The sequence below is a fragment of the Dunckerocampus dactyliophorus genome, chromosome 11, assembly GCF_027744805.1.
Source record: "Dunckerocampus dactyliophorus isolate RoL2022-P2 chromosome 11, RoL_Ddac_1.1, whole genome shotgun sequence".
NCBI classification, from domain to species: Eukaryota; Metazoa; Chordata; class Actinopteri; order Syngnathiformes; family Syngnathidae; genus Dunckerocampus; species Dunckerocampus dactyliophorus.
Window position 1 is genome coordinate 1,177,501 of NC_072829.1, and position 15,682 is coordinate 1,193,182.

Genomic DNA, 15,682 nt, shown 5'->3' on the forward strand with positions numbered 1-15,682 from the left:
TTTATTATTGTGCTTGTTGTGTTGTGGGCCTGCACAATAATACAAATATTGTTAAATTCATACCTCTCTGACAGTGTCAATCAAAACATGATTACACAAATGTTGGTATGTGATACTGGATTAGATCAGATTGTGTGGCCGGTCAGTGTGTGTTCATCTGAGATCCTGACACACACACACCCTGCCTTCACGAGGAGACCTCCTGTAGAACTCCAGAGAGGCAGCAGCAGCCATGAACAGACACGTCTTCTGGGCGAGAAGAACTGTACGATCTGGACAGCACATCTGGGAGAGCTAGACAAGGGAGAGACCACACAGATAGTCCCCCACAATTACTGACACTTTGATATTTTGTAAAGCAACACGTGTAGATATGCTAACAAGTTATATATATTTCAAGAAAATCTGCATCTCAGCCAATTCCAGGACCCCGGTGAGGACCCCACACGTGTTAACAGGCCAGCTGTGAGACATACTCCCTCCAGCGTGTCCTAGGTCTGCCCATGGGCCTTCTCCCGGCTCGGCATTCCCAGAACACCTCACCAGGGGGGCAAGGTGCTGTAGACCGCGAAGTCTGGACATCCCTACTAAGCCTGTTGCCCCCGCGACTCGACTCGGATAAGCACAAGAAAATGGATGGATCTGCATCTCAGCTTGCTCTTTTTTCCCCATTTTTTGTTTTTTTAAATTTTCCCAATACTTCAGCTTTCTTCTTAAATAATCTTTATAAAAACCTTTTTCGTAATATTATAATTTTATTCCCATAAAAGAATACATTTTTCCCCAGCCTAATTTTCCAAACATGACAACTTTATTTTGTTTTGTTTGTTTCTCATAATATTGGGACTTACTAAAAATAACAGTTTTCTTTCATATTTCATCTCTATGCTACTAAAATGACATTACTTTTGCTCATAATATTACAAGTTTATTCTCGTAAAATTGTGACTTTTCTTCTCGTTAGAATAAGATTGTTTTCTCTTAATATTTTGACTTTATTCTTGTAAAATTACTGCTTTTTTCCCCCCATTTCTGATGATTTATTTTTATTTTCCCAACTATTTCAACTTCTTGTAAATTACCTTCTCACTATTATGACTTTATTTTGGTAACATTCTAACTTTTTCTGCCAAACTAATGTTCCAAACATTACAACTTTTTTTGTTTGCTTCTCATATATTACAACTTTTAAAAAATAAGTTATTTTTTCTTTAATAGTTCATCTGTATACTACTAAAATGACATTATTTTTTCTCATAATATTACGAGTTTATTCCCTTTAAAATTGTGACTTATTTTCCTCGTTAGAATAAGATTGTTTCTCTCAATTATTGCTGTTTTTTTCCATTTCTACTGTTAATTTTCCAAATCTTTCAACTTTCTTCTTGTAAAGTTTCTTCTCATAATTATGACTTTATTCTGGTAACATTATAACTTTTTCCAGCAAACTAATGTTCCAAAAAATGACCCTTTTTTTGTTTCTCAAATATTATGACTTAAAAAAAATTACATCTTTTTTCTTCAATATATCATCTCTATGCTACTAAAATGACGTTATTTTTTTCTCATAATAATACAACGTTGTTCCTGTAACTTTTTCTCGTAATAGTTAGATTTTATTCCTGTAAAATTTTGGCTCGTTTTTCCATAGTTGCAGTGTTTCTTAATTATATCAAATGATGTTTTTAGAATGTGACGGCGTTGCCATTTCTAAGAGTTAAATTCCACAAACGAGCAGATCTCCAAACAGGTGCACTTGCCTGGTAAGAGAGCACAAAAAAATCCCTCATCCTTTCAGGGCAGCTTTCACACTGCAGTGCTGAGTTCCAAGCTGTAACACACGAACATGCAAGCATTGCACAGACTGTGATAAGGAGAATGGAAAGTTGTTTTTGGTACCAATTTTCCTGAACCAGTTGGCTTCCTCTGTGCACTGCTCCACAGTCATGCATGACCGCTGTGAAATTTTCTGCAGCGCTGCAGTGATGGCAAGAAAACACATTTGTGGGTCGAGTGCACAGATAAAGACATACCAGCATACATACATACCCATTTTTAAATATGGTATCAGCACATCCAGACTGGCGTCCCTACACGGTGGCAAGCAGTACCAAAGGTGAATTCTGTTCCAACCATAAAATATTTAGGCACCTCACCTTTTCTCATCACTCGACTGTTCTATTGTGGAGAGCACAAGTCGGACAAGACACCTGTAAAGAGATGACATTGCATGCTCCATTTTGTTTGCATGCATCTTTTAGAGATTTTATAGAGTAGTGGTTCTCAACTACATTGGTCAAGGGTCTTTGCCTGGGCAACAAAAAACGGTGCTTTTATTCTGAAAGAGATTTTTTAATGTAGCAGGGTGCCGTCTATTATTACTCCTTAGAGGGTCCCTGACATGATTCATCAACGTTGCTTAATATGTTATCTGTTGTTTGTAATTATGTTCTTTTTCAATAATGACATTTATAGTTGATGGCGCCAGCCATGACGAGCTAGCTCTCATTGTGACGTGACGTCATCGGGGTGACACCTCTCAGCTAAAGCAGAGAAAACAAACAAATCACTTCTCAAGGTAGATGGTGGACTTGGTTCAGTGTATTTTTCATCCAAATAGCAGTCATGCCAAAATGTTGTGTTGCTGCTGGATGTTTATAGTATCCGAGTGATACTGTATGTTTGTTTCTTTTCCAAAAGAGGAACGTTTAAGACAACAATGGACGAAGCAAGTGCAGAGAACAAGAGACAGATGGACGCCCACCTCAAGTTCTGTTCTTTGCAGTGATCCTTTCACTGATGACTGGTAGGAAGGAATACCTTTACAAGAAGCATTTGGCTTGAAAGTGCGCTATAAACGCATTTTGAAATAGGATGCTATTCCGCCGGTACACAGAAAAAAAAAAAGACAAGAAGAATGACGTCAAAGTTGCCACAGAACAGAGTAAGTCATGTCTTGTTTACATAATGTCTTCTAAACACTATTCCATGATAGCGACAAGGCTGTAAAACATTATAGATGTTATATACTGTACTTCTCATATGACTTTAGACTGCTAACATTATATTATTTTTCTGCCAAGTTTTTTAGTTTGTTTGTCATATATTGCGACTTTTAAAAAATAACATTTTTTCTTTAATATCTCAACTTTCTGCTAATAAAATAACATTATTTTTTCCTCATAAAATTACAACTTTTTCTCATAATAGCTGGATTTTACTCTTGTAAAATGACTGCTCGTTTTTCCATTTTTGTTGTTTTTCTTAATTATATTAAACTATATTTTTAGAATGTGCAGCAAGCCAATAAAAAAACAGCCACAGGCGGCACTTAGGACAACACTGGGGTAAATGAACATTTGCTTAAATGTAACATTTACTTTCACTGTCATTGAAGACACGATGTGGCAGAGAGACACCACACGGACATGGTGTTTCTGTTATGTTGTGTGTTATTTCTTGAATTCAATAGTGTTTCACTCCTTTATCAAAATGCTGCCACTTTCAACTTTCTTTGGCTCCATTTTGGGTCACAGATTGAATTCAAGAAACAACTCATAGCAAAACAGGAAGGAGGTGGTTGATCTCGCTGCCAAATCGAGTCTTTGGGGACAGTCACGTCAAGAATCATGTCTTCAGTGAAGGTAAAAGTTAACTTAAATGTTCATTTATTATTGAGATGAATTTCCAATTGTTTTCTGTATGTCGAACTGTAAATGTAAAACAATAAAAATGTGTTTTGTGTTAACATTTTTGGCTTTCTAGAATGGATGAATTGGATTTCCATTATTTCTTATGGGAAAAATTGCAACTACCCAACCCTCCGCCAACAAAGCACCAACGGACAGGAGGTCATCAACACAAGCACCTTTCTAACTTGCGGTGTAAACACACAACACACCTGCACCACATGCACTATGTCCATATGAAAATAACGCTTGCACACTAACATACATGCTAAACTATACCCACATCTACACAACCCGCAAGGCATGCTGGGTAACCTAACAATCTCTACCCTTCAACACACGCTGCACTGCATGTCAAGTTGCTCTGATTCAACTCCTTTTGTTGAAATATTTTTCTTGGTTATGTATGAGAAGTCATTGCTCCTGAAACTGCCTCAAATTCAAAATGTGAAACTTTTCATTAAATATAAGAGTTGATAAATGTCAGCAATTTGCGTCATCTCTTGTCATTAACTCATTCAATACCAAAGACGTATTTATAAGTTTTTATAATGTCGAACGCCCGATGCCAGAGACGTATTTATACGTTTTTATATAATTAATGGGATTTAATGGGTTAAAGAGTGATGGTGGGTCCTGCAGCCAAACCAGTTGAGAACTACTCATGTATTTTTTTTAATTGTCTAACTTGGGAACATTCTACATGTCACAGACCTGAGAGCCATCAGAACCAGCGCTTGGTCTTTGCAGGTTTCACACAAACTCTCCAGTGCTTTTATGGCAGTGTCCTGTTGTCCGTTCTGTTACAAGAATCAAAACTCATCAGCCTTATCTTCCAAGCATACACTAGATTAAAAAGCTATAATAATAATAAATGGGGGTGCACAATAATTATCGTACTGATAATTATCGGGTCGATATGAGGGAATTATGACACCATGCTGATAAATCCGATAAAATAGCTCCGATAACCGATTATTTAAAAAAATGCTCCAATGAGGCGAGATTACACCAACTGTGTGGGTAAGCAAAGCAAGCGCTCCTTTTTTCTCCTGCCTGTGACATTAACGCCCTGTCATACCTTCCCCTGAGCTCACTTGTAAACAAAAAGAAAGTTTCAGAGGAAGACATTTTGTGTGCCAGTTGTACCATCGAGAAAAAAAACACTTGAAACGACAGCGAAGCGGCGTTTGGAAAAGTGCAAAAGGTTTGCCAGAGACCTCCGTGGTGTCACACCCACTGCTCGGAGTGTGTGCCCGAATACAGTGCACCTTGCTGGGCTACAGCAGGTGGCTCCTCCCCCCTCTATACTCTGGTTCTCCTGATAGTAGTGATGTGGTAGTAGTGATGTCATCATATTTCATTAGGACTAATCAACAGGTACAGTTGGTCAAATCCTAATTTGTTCCGGTCTTTCTTACCTCCAGGTGTGCACAAGCTACACTTAAATCTAAATTTAAAAAAGTAGATATAAAAAAAGTTATCGGTTATCTGTGCCATATCGGTCTAGAGAAGCTGAAGTTATCGGTTTGAAAAAAAAGATATTGTTGAAATAATATCTCACTGACAATGTCTGTGCAGAACCACACAGGTCTTACTCCTTTTTCATTATGACACACTGGTGGACAGGGCAGTCATGTGTCATGTGACACCATTTACCTCCAAGGCTATCTGAGCAGCCAGACTGAGGAGTTTAGAAGCGGCATTCTCAGGTACGGGACCGTTGGCTTCAGGGTTCTTAGATAGAAGTCCCATCATACTCACGGCCTTTGCAGCTAAGACAAACATGACTTGATTGATTAAAATGTGATTATGTGATCTTTTTAGCGTACATGCACATAGAGGTACCTCTCTCCACATCATTCTCGTGCACTGCTATCTTGTAAATACTGAACTGAGTAAAAATGCTGTCCGGATCACATCGCTCTGCCTCTTTAATGGCTTCTTTGGCCTGATAAATAGACAGTGAGGAAAGGTCATATGCACGGGGGAGGGGGTAGTTGTTGTCAGAGGACTCTCTACCTTTTCCAACTGCTTCAGGTGCAAGAAACAGGAGGCTCTGTTTCTCTGCAGTTTGGCCAAGTTGGGGTCCATCTCTCCGGCATTAAAGAAACTCAGAGAGTAGTTATACCACTGCAGAGCCTCCGTGTAGTCTGTGGACTGGGAAAAGATACAATTCAACAACAATCACTGTGTGTACACTTCTCGCATGAGGTGACCCACGGTCACTGCTCACCGTTTTTATTGATGAAGCATACCTCAAAATATTTTGACGCTTTGTCCCACAATATTGCATGTAGGCTCATGAGCTCCCGTTGTGCCAGCTGGTTGCCCGTATAGTGTCCTGGGATGGTGTAAAATCATAGCACACCTCTTACATTTGTTACCAGTGCAGTTAAGACCTGTCAACAACATCCGCACCAGTGACGATGTCCTCTATCTTCTGTTTGCCCAGCAGTTCTTTGCCTCTCTGCAGCAGAAGCTCGATGTGCAGAACAAGAGCAGTTCCCAGGTTGGGTGACAACTCAAACTGCTGACTCGCACGTTTCAGCAGCTCAAAGGCCAGCATTTCTCTTGGAGAATCCAAACAAGTGTCAGTCAGAGCTCATGTACAGGAAACAATATGTCATCACGTGTGTTTACCTATCTTCAGATATGAGAAGCCTCACTGTACTGAGACACACTTCAAGGGAACCCCCAGATTGCAGCATCTCATTCAGACCTGAGAACACATTTTAAGATTTATCCACTTATACAAGTAAGGAGACAATATTTTACCCTAATTAACAGCAAACAAAAGTTCAAACATCATGCAAACATTTGATATTCTGCATCTTTCACTTGAGCATCTTCTTGGACACACTGCAGGTGACTATGATAATCAAGTTCTTAATGGATGCTTTGTGTCTAATAACTAACCTGCTCTGATGTGCTCATCAGAGTCCCCACATCTCAGGAGTATTCTGATCTTTAAGAAGAGTCCCGAGGCACTCACACTTTCCTGACAACATTGGCACAGAGATGAGATGAGATGAGATGAGATGGGGATTTTTTTCTTTTTGTAGACGCTGCAAAACGCATTTGTGACTGAGACTGCAAGCAGGATTGTTTCATTTTCATTAGAGATGCACAATATCTTTTTTTTCATATCGATACCGATAACTTTCTGCTTGTCAAGACCGATATGATACAAATAACCAATCTATTCATTTCAAATTTAGATTGCACTGTAGTTTGTGCACACCTGGAGGGAAGAAGGACTGGAACAAATTAGGATTTGACTGATTTGTTCTCATCAAATATCATGACATTACTACTACCACATCACTACTATCAGGAGAACCGGAGTATATAGTGTAGAGTTGAGAGCTGCTGTGGCCCAGCAAGGTGCACTGTATTCGGGCACACGCTCCAAGCAACAGGTGTGACAGCACGGAGAGCTCTGGCAAACCTTTTACACTTTTCAAACGTTGCGGCACATCAAGCAAGTGAGCTCAGGGGAAGTTATGACAGGCCATTAGCGTCACAGGCAGGAGAAAAAAGGAGCGCTTGATTTGCTCTAATCTTGCCTCGTTGGAGTATTTTTATAAAATTATCGGTTATCTGAGCTATTTTTAATGTTAGCGGATTTATTGGTATGGTGCCTTAATTCCCTCATATCGGCCAAATAATCATGCACCCCTAATTTTCATATTTCACCTTGTTGGCCAAGTCAACAGCAATAAGGGTCTCGTCGTGAAACCTGTGACAGTCCCACTCGAAATAAACTGTGGCCAAGAGACGCAAAACCTTTGCCTAAGGGTGGGTTAAACACAACACAATAAAGCAAGTCATTTCAAGTTTGTATACATAAAATATATTAATTACACCTGCACAACATACTGTAATTTCCGGACTATAGAGTGCACTGGTATGTAAGCCCCACCCACTAAACGTAAAGATTTGTACATGTATAGGACGCACCTGTCTACCAGCGACAGGTGTCCACGTCGTAACATGGGATATTTAGTACACAGAAAGATGTTTACACAGAGATAATTAAATAAATGCTTTTTCCCCAACAAGTGCTGCACAGTGCGTTGTAACATGGCTAGTTAAACAGTGCCGAACTGTGAGTGCAATGTGACTAGTTAAACAGGTGCGTACCAAACCAGCCTCATAATTCCTTTGTCACACACTTTATCCAGCTCTCTCTCGCTATTCTCTTCATTCAGTCCAGTCTTTCAAAACTCGGTGATAGCGGACAGTTGGCAGTCAAAGTAGTCCAAACAGAAGCTGTAGTAATTCTACACTTACTTAAGATGTGTCAGAGATCGCTGCATAAGACTTCAAAACATAATATTAGCTTCCACTTCACTCCTTCACATCACTACTTCCTGAAGCTGCACTCTAAGCATCATGGGAAATGTTTTTAGCTATAAATGAGCCGCATCGCTGTAGAAGCCGCAGGGTTCAAAGCATGAGAAAAAAGTAGCGGCTTATATACCAGAAATTACAGTTGTTTGTTCCATTATCTTATTTAGCAACATGAGACGCTAATGGTACATCTCTCAGTCTCATGCAGTACTCATTAAATTGTGCAGGTGTACCCAAAAATATAGACGTTTCTGTGCAGTGTCATCTTACCTGGACCTTTACTTCAGGTGCGTATTTCATATTCATCTTGCTGATGTCATAGCTTTGCCTGAAATATACAAATAAAGTAGGGGTGCACAATAACTATGGGGCCAATATGAGGGAATTATGATGTCATATCCATAAATGCCATAACATTAAAAATAGATCCGATAACCAATAATTTAAAAAAGCGCTCCAATGAGGTGAGACTAGCCGTTCTGTGCAGGTCAGCAAGTCAAATTTTTTCTCTTTTTTCTCCTGCCTGTGACGTTAACAGCTTGTCGTAACTTCCTATGAGCTCACTTGTAAATAAACACTCACTTTGAAAGGCAGGACGTTGTACCAAATGCTCCGTGATGACGAGGAAAAAAAAACTAAACACAAAAAACTTTATCAGCCACCTGAAACGCCAGCGCTGCAGTGTTTGAAAAGTGCAAAAGGTTTGCCAGAGACCTCCGTGGTGTCACACCGGCTGTTCGGAGCGTGTGTCCAAATACAGTGCACCTTGCTGGGCCACAGCAGGTGGCTCCTCCCCCTCTATACTTTGGTTCTCCTGATAGTAGTGATGTGGTAGTAGTGATGTCATCATATTTCATTAGGACTAATCAACAGGTACTAATTAGTTCCAGTCCTTCTTACCTCCACGTGTGCACAAACTACACTTCCATCTACATTTTTAAAAAGTATCGGTTATCGGTACCATATGGGTCTTGAGAAGCCGAAAGCTATCGGTATAAGGTTTGAAAAAAAGATATCGTGCAAACCCCTTTATCCACAGCATGGTGGGGTACACTTCTTTCAAATGAAACAATATTATACATACCGTAACCAGAATGCGCTGTCTTCATACTTCTGTTGGTTGTAAGTGTCTATTCCAAAGTTGTAGCACATCAGGGAAAGGTACGTAGTCTGCAACCATAGAAACAGAACTGATGCTAATTGCAACATACAATACAAGTACCTGTTCTGGCTGCTTAGTACAACATACAGTGGTGTGAAAAAGTGTTTGCCCCCTTCCTGATTTCTTATTTTTTTAATGTTTGTTACACTTACATGTTTCAGATCATCAAACAAATGTAAATATTAGTCAATATTAGTCAATAACTTTTTAAATGAAACTTTTTAGTATTAAGGGAGAAAAAACCCCAAAGCTACATGGCCCTGTATAACAAAGTGATGGCCCCCTAAAGCTAATAAGTGGTTGGGCCCCCCTTAGCAGCAATTGCAATCAAGCGTTTGTGATAACTTGCAATGAGTCTCTTCCAGCGCTGGGGAGGAATTTAGCAGAATTGTTGTCATTCAGCCACATTGGAGGCTTTTCCTGTTGAAGGTCATACCACAGCATCTCAATAGGATTCAGGTCAGGACTTGGACTAGACCACTCCAAAGTCTTCAGCCATTCAGAGGTGGACTTGCTGGTGTGTTTTGGATCATTGTCCTGCTGCAGAACCCAAGTTGCTTTCAGCTTGAGGTCACCAACATTCTCCTTCAGCACAATTCATGCTTCCATTGATCACAGCAAGTCTTCCAGGTCCTGAAGACCATCACACTACCACCACCATATTTTACTGTTGCTATGATGTTCTTTTTCTGAAATTCGCCAGATGTAATGGGACACACAATTTCCAGAGAGTTCAAGTTTTGTCTCATCAGACCACAGAGTATTTTCCCAAATGTCTTGGGGATCATCAAATTTGAGACGAGCCTTAAAGTTGTTTTTGTTCAGCAGTGGTTTTGGTATTGGAACTCTGCCATGCAGGCTGTTTTTGCCCAGCATCTTTCTTACGGTGGAGTCATGAACACTGACCTTAACTGAGGCAAGTGAGGCCTGCAGTTCTTTGGATGTTGTTGTGGGGTCTTTTGTGACCTCTCGGATGAGTTGTCATTGCGCTCTTGGGGTCATTTTGGTTGGCCAGCCACTCCTGGGAAGGTTCATCAGGTTTTGGCCATTTGTGGATAATGGCTCTCACTGTGGTTGGCTGGAGTCCCAAAGTCTTAGAAATGGCTTCATAACCTTTTTCACACTGAATACACCTCAATATATCTCAATTAGTTTATTTTTTAATAGGTGGGGATCACTTCTTCACATATGGCCATGTAGGTTTGGATTTTTTTTCATTTAAAAAACTGCATTTTGTGTTCAGTTGTGTTGTCATTGACTAATATTTACATTTGTTTGATGTTCTGAAACAACAAGTGTGACAAACATGCCAAAAAAAAAAGAAATCAGGAAGGGAGCAAACACTTTCACACCACTGTAGCTAAATCAACAAAAAGTGGACATAAACAATAAAAGAAAGTAATGTGTTTCTGTGTTTAATCTTATTGTGAAGACACTAAAACAGATTGTTTTCGAGGGCACAGGTACTAGTATAAAATGTGGCGATTAGAGAGAGTTGTGTGTACTTGTGTTGGTAGGCGCTGCAGCATGTCTTTGCAACGTTGCACGTGGCCCACAGCCGCTTGCTTACTCCCTTGAATTATAGCCTGCAAGCAAGAAAGACACTGTCACTTTCTGCACACTCGCTTTCTGCAAAACTCAAAAGACATTCTTCAGTAACAGAATCCCATTTCACCCAGTTATTGTTTCTCACTTCGCAGTTTAGCTGTCTGTCAGAATAGCACTCGCTCAGCTGCCAAACCTCACAAGAACAAACATTCACGTGGAAGGTGTCTCAACAGCCCCACCGATTCTGCCTGACAGGCTAGGATTCGAAGCAGGTCCTTCTCTACATCCATTTTGGACGCGTTGATGCCAGGTGCACCGTCACCTCTGGATGTGAGCTGCTTGTGGAGAGATTCCAGGCTCTGGAGACAGATATCAGAAAATATTTGAGGACACCGGATCATACGTTTTTGCTTTGCTCTCTGAATTTGAATGTTTATTGTCTTTTGTCACCTTGACAGCCAGCCCTAGGAAGTGATCTGCCATCTGGGGATTCTTGCAGTCCAGCCAGGTCCTTCCAGTCCTGCTGGCCATCTGTAAAGAATGAACACGGGCAAATAGAGTTTATCCTCTCCGGAGTTTTAATAATCACTCGCAGGCACATACTCACTAGGATCTGCTTGCGGATGATGCCCTCTGTTGGATGATCAGGTTCACTGCAGTATAGCAGACAGCATGCAGCATGGCGCACTGCAAAGATGACCAGCTGCCTTTATGCAATATACTGGATTACCACCTCACCCCTCTCTAAAAAATATTCTAAACGTAATTGCTGTCACTTCTACCTTTGGCTTTCTGATTTTTACTTATGGAGGCACCCACATTCTTACTGACAGCCCAGTTCCACAGCTGGATGGCACACTGCTCAAGCTGTGACGGAAACAGAAACATCTGATTTATACATCAGCATCATCTTACAGTCTGCGCACGGATGACCGCTGACACACTTGGAATCTACCTGTGGATCCACAATTTTGAAGTTATCCTCCAGACCAGTAACCTCAGAGAAAATCTTCTCAATGGCGTCACTGGCATCTGTTTGCTGTTTTTGCAGAAGGCTCCCTGTGAGGCCTGAACACAAATACATGAATGTTGTTGTCAATATTTGAGCTTTAAAATTCGACCATGCTATATCTAGAACATTATTTGTAACTTTCTTGTGACTGATATTACAGCTTTTAGATGCCTTTTATGACTTAAAGTACAGGTAAGGTATCATAATCATGGAAGTCCAAAGGCTTGATACTCAATGTAACTTTAATTATTGACAAGTGTGCACTGACGAATATTTAACGTTTTCAAAATGGCACCGGTCTCTTGTGAACATAACCACATCCTAAAATAAACGTTTATAGACCTTGGAAACTGTAATGTAGAGAGAGTTATCAATGTAGAGTTTCAGTTAGCCATTAGTGAACCAATTACCATTAGCTTCGTTAGCCGACGTACCTGTTAGCTAGTTTGTGAGTCAATTTGTTAGCCAATTTGTCCACCAAGTTGTCTAACACCGATAGCACGCATAACAAAAAGGGGTTTTGTCAGGTACTTACGTGCGACAGACGAAACAAACCGCTCCATTTTGCAGGTTTCACGATGGAAAAACACCTTTGATGGCTCAGTTTAGCTGGCTTAGCCCTTGATTGACAGCGCTCAGGTTCGTTGCAGAAGTCCTTGAAGGTAAGTATAATTTCAAGTCTTTAAACATATTTGAAGTCCTTATTTTCCATATTAGAATTGGAATACTTAGTCCTATTATTGTCTTTAGTCACAGTTATGTTACCTTTTCAAATCAAAAGGCTAGCAGTAAGCAGTTTTAGCTGAAAATTTAATATACCTTTAAGGAATATCCTTGAAGTGTATTAGCTAGCTGGGAATTGCAAATGCACTAATATGGGTATTTACCTAATGTACTTATTTAGTTAATACTGTGTTGAGACTAATTAATTTAGAACAAAACGCCACATATTTATATAAGTGGAGACTGGCAACATACAGTATCATGTAGACCACAGGTGTCAAACTCAAGATCCGGGGGCCAGATTTGGCCCGCCATATTATTTTATGTGGCCTGCAAAAGCCTGGGAATAATGCACAAAATTATTATTGAATTTTTTTTTTACATTATTTTAAAATTATTGTTATTTTATTTATAATATTATCGTAACAAATATATATATATATATATATATATATATATATATATATATATATATATATATATATATATATATATATATATATATATTTTACTTATTTAAATTATATTGAGTAAAAAATAATTTGAAAAATTGTTTTTCTTTTTAAATCAGGCAGACAATCTGTCTTGCTACATGTACATTATTTGTTGTCGATTTTGACAGAAAAGTTCTTATTTTTTGTTGTCAAATCCAATTTTACAAGACTATTATTCATTAATGATCAATAGAGCAATGGATTCTATTTATTATTAATGAGTTACCATTTTTAGAATATACAATACCAGTCCAGGTTGTACCCCGCCTCTTGCCCGCAGTCAGCTGGGATAGGCTCCTGCATACCTGCAACCCCCCTGAGGATACGTGGCATAGGATGGATGGAATATACAATCGTTTCATACTCAAATTTGCCACCTTGACTTCTTGTTAGTAAAACAATACAAAGTGAACATGACAATTAAATTTGTCATAATATCATGAGGCGATTATATGTTGATATGGTGTTGGCCCTCTGAAGTTAACCAAAACTGCGATGTACGTGGCCCATAGTGAAAACCATTTGGACGCCCCTGATGTAGATCTGTTTAACTGTATGGGCAAGTTGAGTCCATGCTGTTTGTGCTGAACCCGTTCATCCTTCGGCATGTATTTGTCGCACCGGAATAATCCAAAATACTTTCGAAAGCCTCCCATCTCAGCCAGCAACTTCCACCAATTGTTTCTGAGGCGACTTATCTGCTGAGAATGTGAGGGACCTGCAAGTGAACACATGCTGAGCGTCCACAATCGTTTGTGCACCTTGATACATCCTCCATAGTGTCAGCTCAGGGTTAAAAACATCCCACGTGTGATTATGTCTGTCTCAAAAGCACATATGGTCATGGTTTAGTTGATTTTGAGCACACTTAACCAAGTTACATTTTAAAAAATCATCACATTTGTACTTGCACAATTCAACATGCCCAACAAGTAATAGGAAGAAGAGTTTATTTAATCCTACCGCTTCTTCCATATTTCTAATACGGAAATAAAATAAAAATAAATAAATAATAATAAATAATAATAAAATAATAAAAAGGCCTCTCTCTGGCAGCCACCATTGCTGCTGAGGTTGGACGCAGTAAGACACTCATTTCAACTGAACAAAAACATCCTCATGGAACAAAAACGTCAAGTGGTAGACCCAAAAAAACGGCGGTCCAACAGGACACGGGACCATCCTCGGCCCAAATGAAGGTTGTTACTGGTGCCGAGTGCAGTCTGATAACCATCAGACGTCATCTGCCAGAGAAGCCTTTTAAGAAGAAAAAAGCACATTTGGAATTTGCAGGAAGGCTCCAGCATGCCCCCGCGACCCTAAAGAAGAGAAGCGGTATAGACAATGGATGGATGGATGGATGGAATTTGCAGGAGAGCACCAAACATGGGACATTGAAAGGTAGCAGATTTTATTCTCCCTTGATGGTCCTGATGGCTTCCAACGTTACTGGCATGACAAGGAGATCCCACCTGAGATGTTTTCCACCATCATGATCCTTCAATGGAACAATGGAGCTTCAGGTCGTGCAGGGGCGTCAAACGACAGACGGCTATGTGGAGATGTATGTGGGCATCCCTCGTGACTGAAGGCCCTCGTCTGTGTGGTAATGACTGGCTTTTTCAACAGGACAACGCTGCACTTCACTCGTTTGGACCATCCTGCGTGTTCCCCTCATCCAAATCCAATGGAGAACATTTGGGGATGGATTTACAAAAGTGGACATGAGTTCCAGACAGTGAAGCCATCTTCAGCACCTGGAGCAACATTCCCACTAGCCTCCTGGAAACACTGGCATCAAGCACGACCACAGCCATGTTTCACCTCATTAGCACAACTTCTGCAGCAATTGCAACATTTTAGAGGGTTTCAGGTTTTTTCTTTAGCTGTGGTCTTAAACTTTTGATCATTTGATGAACAGTCTATTTCACTTTAATGCTTCTTTGCAACAAATTGCTTTTTTGTCTCACTCCCATTTCTTCTTTTTGCATTTTGAAACTCTACTTAAAACCTCCTTAAGATCCAACAGTGCAACATGGGCATTCTTGCCATTCTTGCGCCGGGATGGCATGTTAAAACGTTTTAGTTTGGTGTGGCATTTGGGGGCGGGCACTTGACAGGGTGTGGTGAGTTATCAAGGCTGGCGATGTAATCATTGGTCAGGCGGCGGCTAACGTAGCGTGTGTGCGTGGCAGTCTGAGGTCTAAGCCGGATAGCCCGAAAAGTGGTTGGATTCGTCAGACTGGGGGGTCCTGCTGGAGCGCCACCAAGCTGCTCTCGTGTCCAAATTCTCCTTAAAGAAGGCGCCTGATCCTTTAAGTTTCACCAGTGATTTTGAAAAACTAAGTGAAATATGTTCGTTATGGTTCCCCTTTCATATCATATAGCCCAGGTGTCACCAGCGTGAGCCCCCCCTTGACCACATGAGGCGCCTGCATGCCTGCCTTTCGTTCAGCTTTTCAGTTAATAATGTGAGAACACCAGAAAGAAACGCATTGTGAAATAGAAAATGTGAGTTGTGGACACCAGCATGTTGTTCATGTTGTGGTAAAACAACATATTGGCTTATAAGCTAGGAAAACAAATGTTCCAAAAATGAGTAGCTCTTGGCCATTTTCATGTTGTAAAAGCAGCTCTCACCAGAGAAAACCTTGGTGACCCCCGATAGAGCCAATAGTACATGTAAACATTCACACTT

General features: G+C 40.2%; 1 protein-coding gene across 3 annotated transcripts in view; it reads right to left on the reverse strand.

The window, feature by feature from the left end:
* Positions 1 to 12,388, reverse strand: part of tex11 (testis expressed 11) — a 16,963-nt gene extending 4,575 nt beyond the window's left edge. Inside the window, exons 1-23 of one of the 3 annotated variants that reach the window (XM_054791996.1) lie at positions 12,303 to 12,388; positions 11,711 to 11,823; positions 11,538 to 11,622; positions 11,363 to 11,442; positions 11,206 to 11,286; positions 10,995 to 11,114; positions 10,713 to 10,793; positions 9,130 to 9,215; positions 8,316 to 8,373; positions 7,389 to 7,484; positions 6,609 to 6,690; positions 6,333 to 6,411; positions 6,111 to 6,262; positions 5,948 to 6,033; positions 5,712 to 5,849; positions 5,538 to 5,640; positions 5,349 to 5,464; positions 4,404 to 4,489; positions 2,157 to 2,210; positions 2,050 to 2,090; positions 1,900 to 1,977; positions 1,761 to 1,831; positions 181 to 294 (exon numbers count right to left, since the gene is read on the reverse strand). In XM_054791996.1, coding sequence (XP_054647971.1) covers positions 181 to 294; positions 1,761 to 1,831; positions 1,900 to 1,977; positions 2,050 to 2,090; positions 2,157 to 2,210; positions 4,404 to 4,489; positions 5,349 to 5,464; positions 5,538 to 5,640; positions 5,712 to 5,849; positions 5,948 to 6,033; positions 6,111 to 6,262; positions 6,333 to 6,411; positions 6,609 to 6,690; positions 7,389 to 7,484; positions 8,316 to 8,373; positions 9,130 to 9,215; positions 10,713 to 10,793; positions 10,995 to 11,114; positions 11,206 to 11,286; positions 11,363 to 11,442; positions 11,538 to 11,622; positions 11,711 to 11,823; positions 12,303 to 12,330 — 2,028 coding nt within the window. In that variant the 5' untranslated portion in view covers positions 12,331 to 12,388. Of the gene's footprint in view, positions 1 to 180; positions 295 to 1,760; positions 1,832 to 1,899; positions 1,978 to 2,049; positions 2,091 to 2,156; positions 2,211 to 4,403; positions 4,490 to 5,348; positions 5,480 to 5,537; positions 5,641 to 5,711; positions 5,850 to 5,947; positions 6,034 to 6,110; positions 6,263 to 6,332; positions 6,412 to 6,608; positions 6,691 to 7,388; positions 7,485 to 8,315; positions 8,374 to 9,129; positions 9,216 to 10,712; positions 10,794 to 10,994; positions 11,115 to 11,205; positions 11,287 to 11,362; positions 11,443 to 11,537; positions 11,623 to 11,710; positions 11,824 to 12,302 lie in introns of all 3 variants that reach the window. The other 2 variants (XM_054791994.1, XM_054791997.1) reach the window with 2 other exon arrangements.
* Positions 12,389 to 15,682: the final 3,294 nt, after the last annotated feature.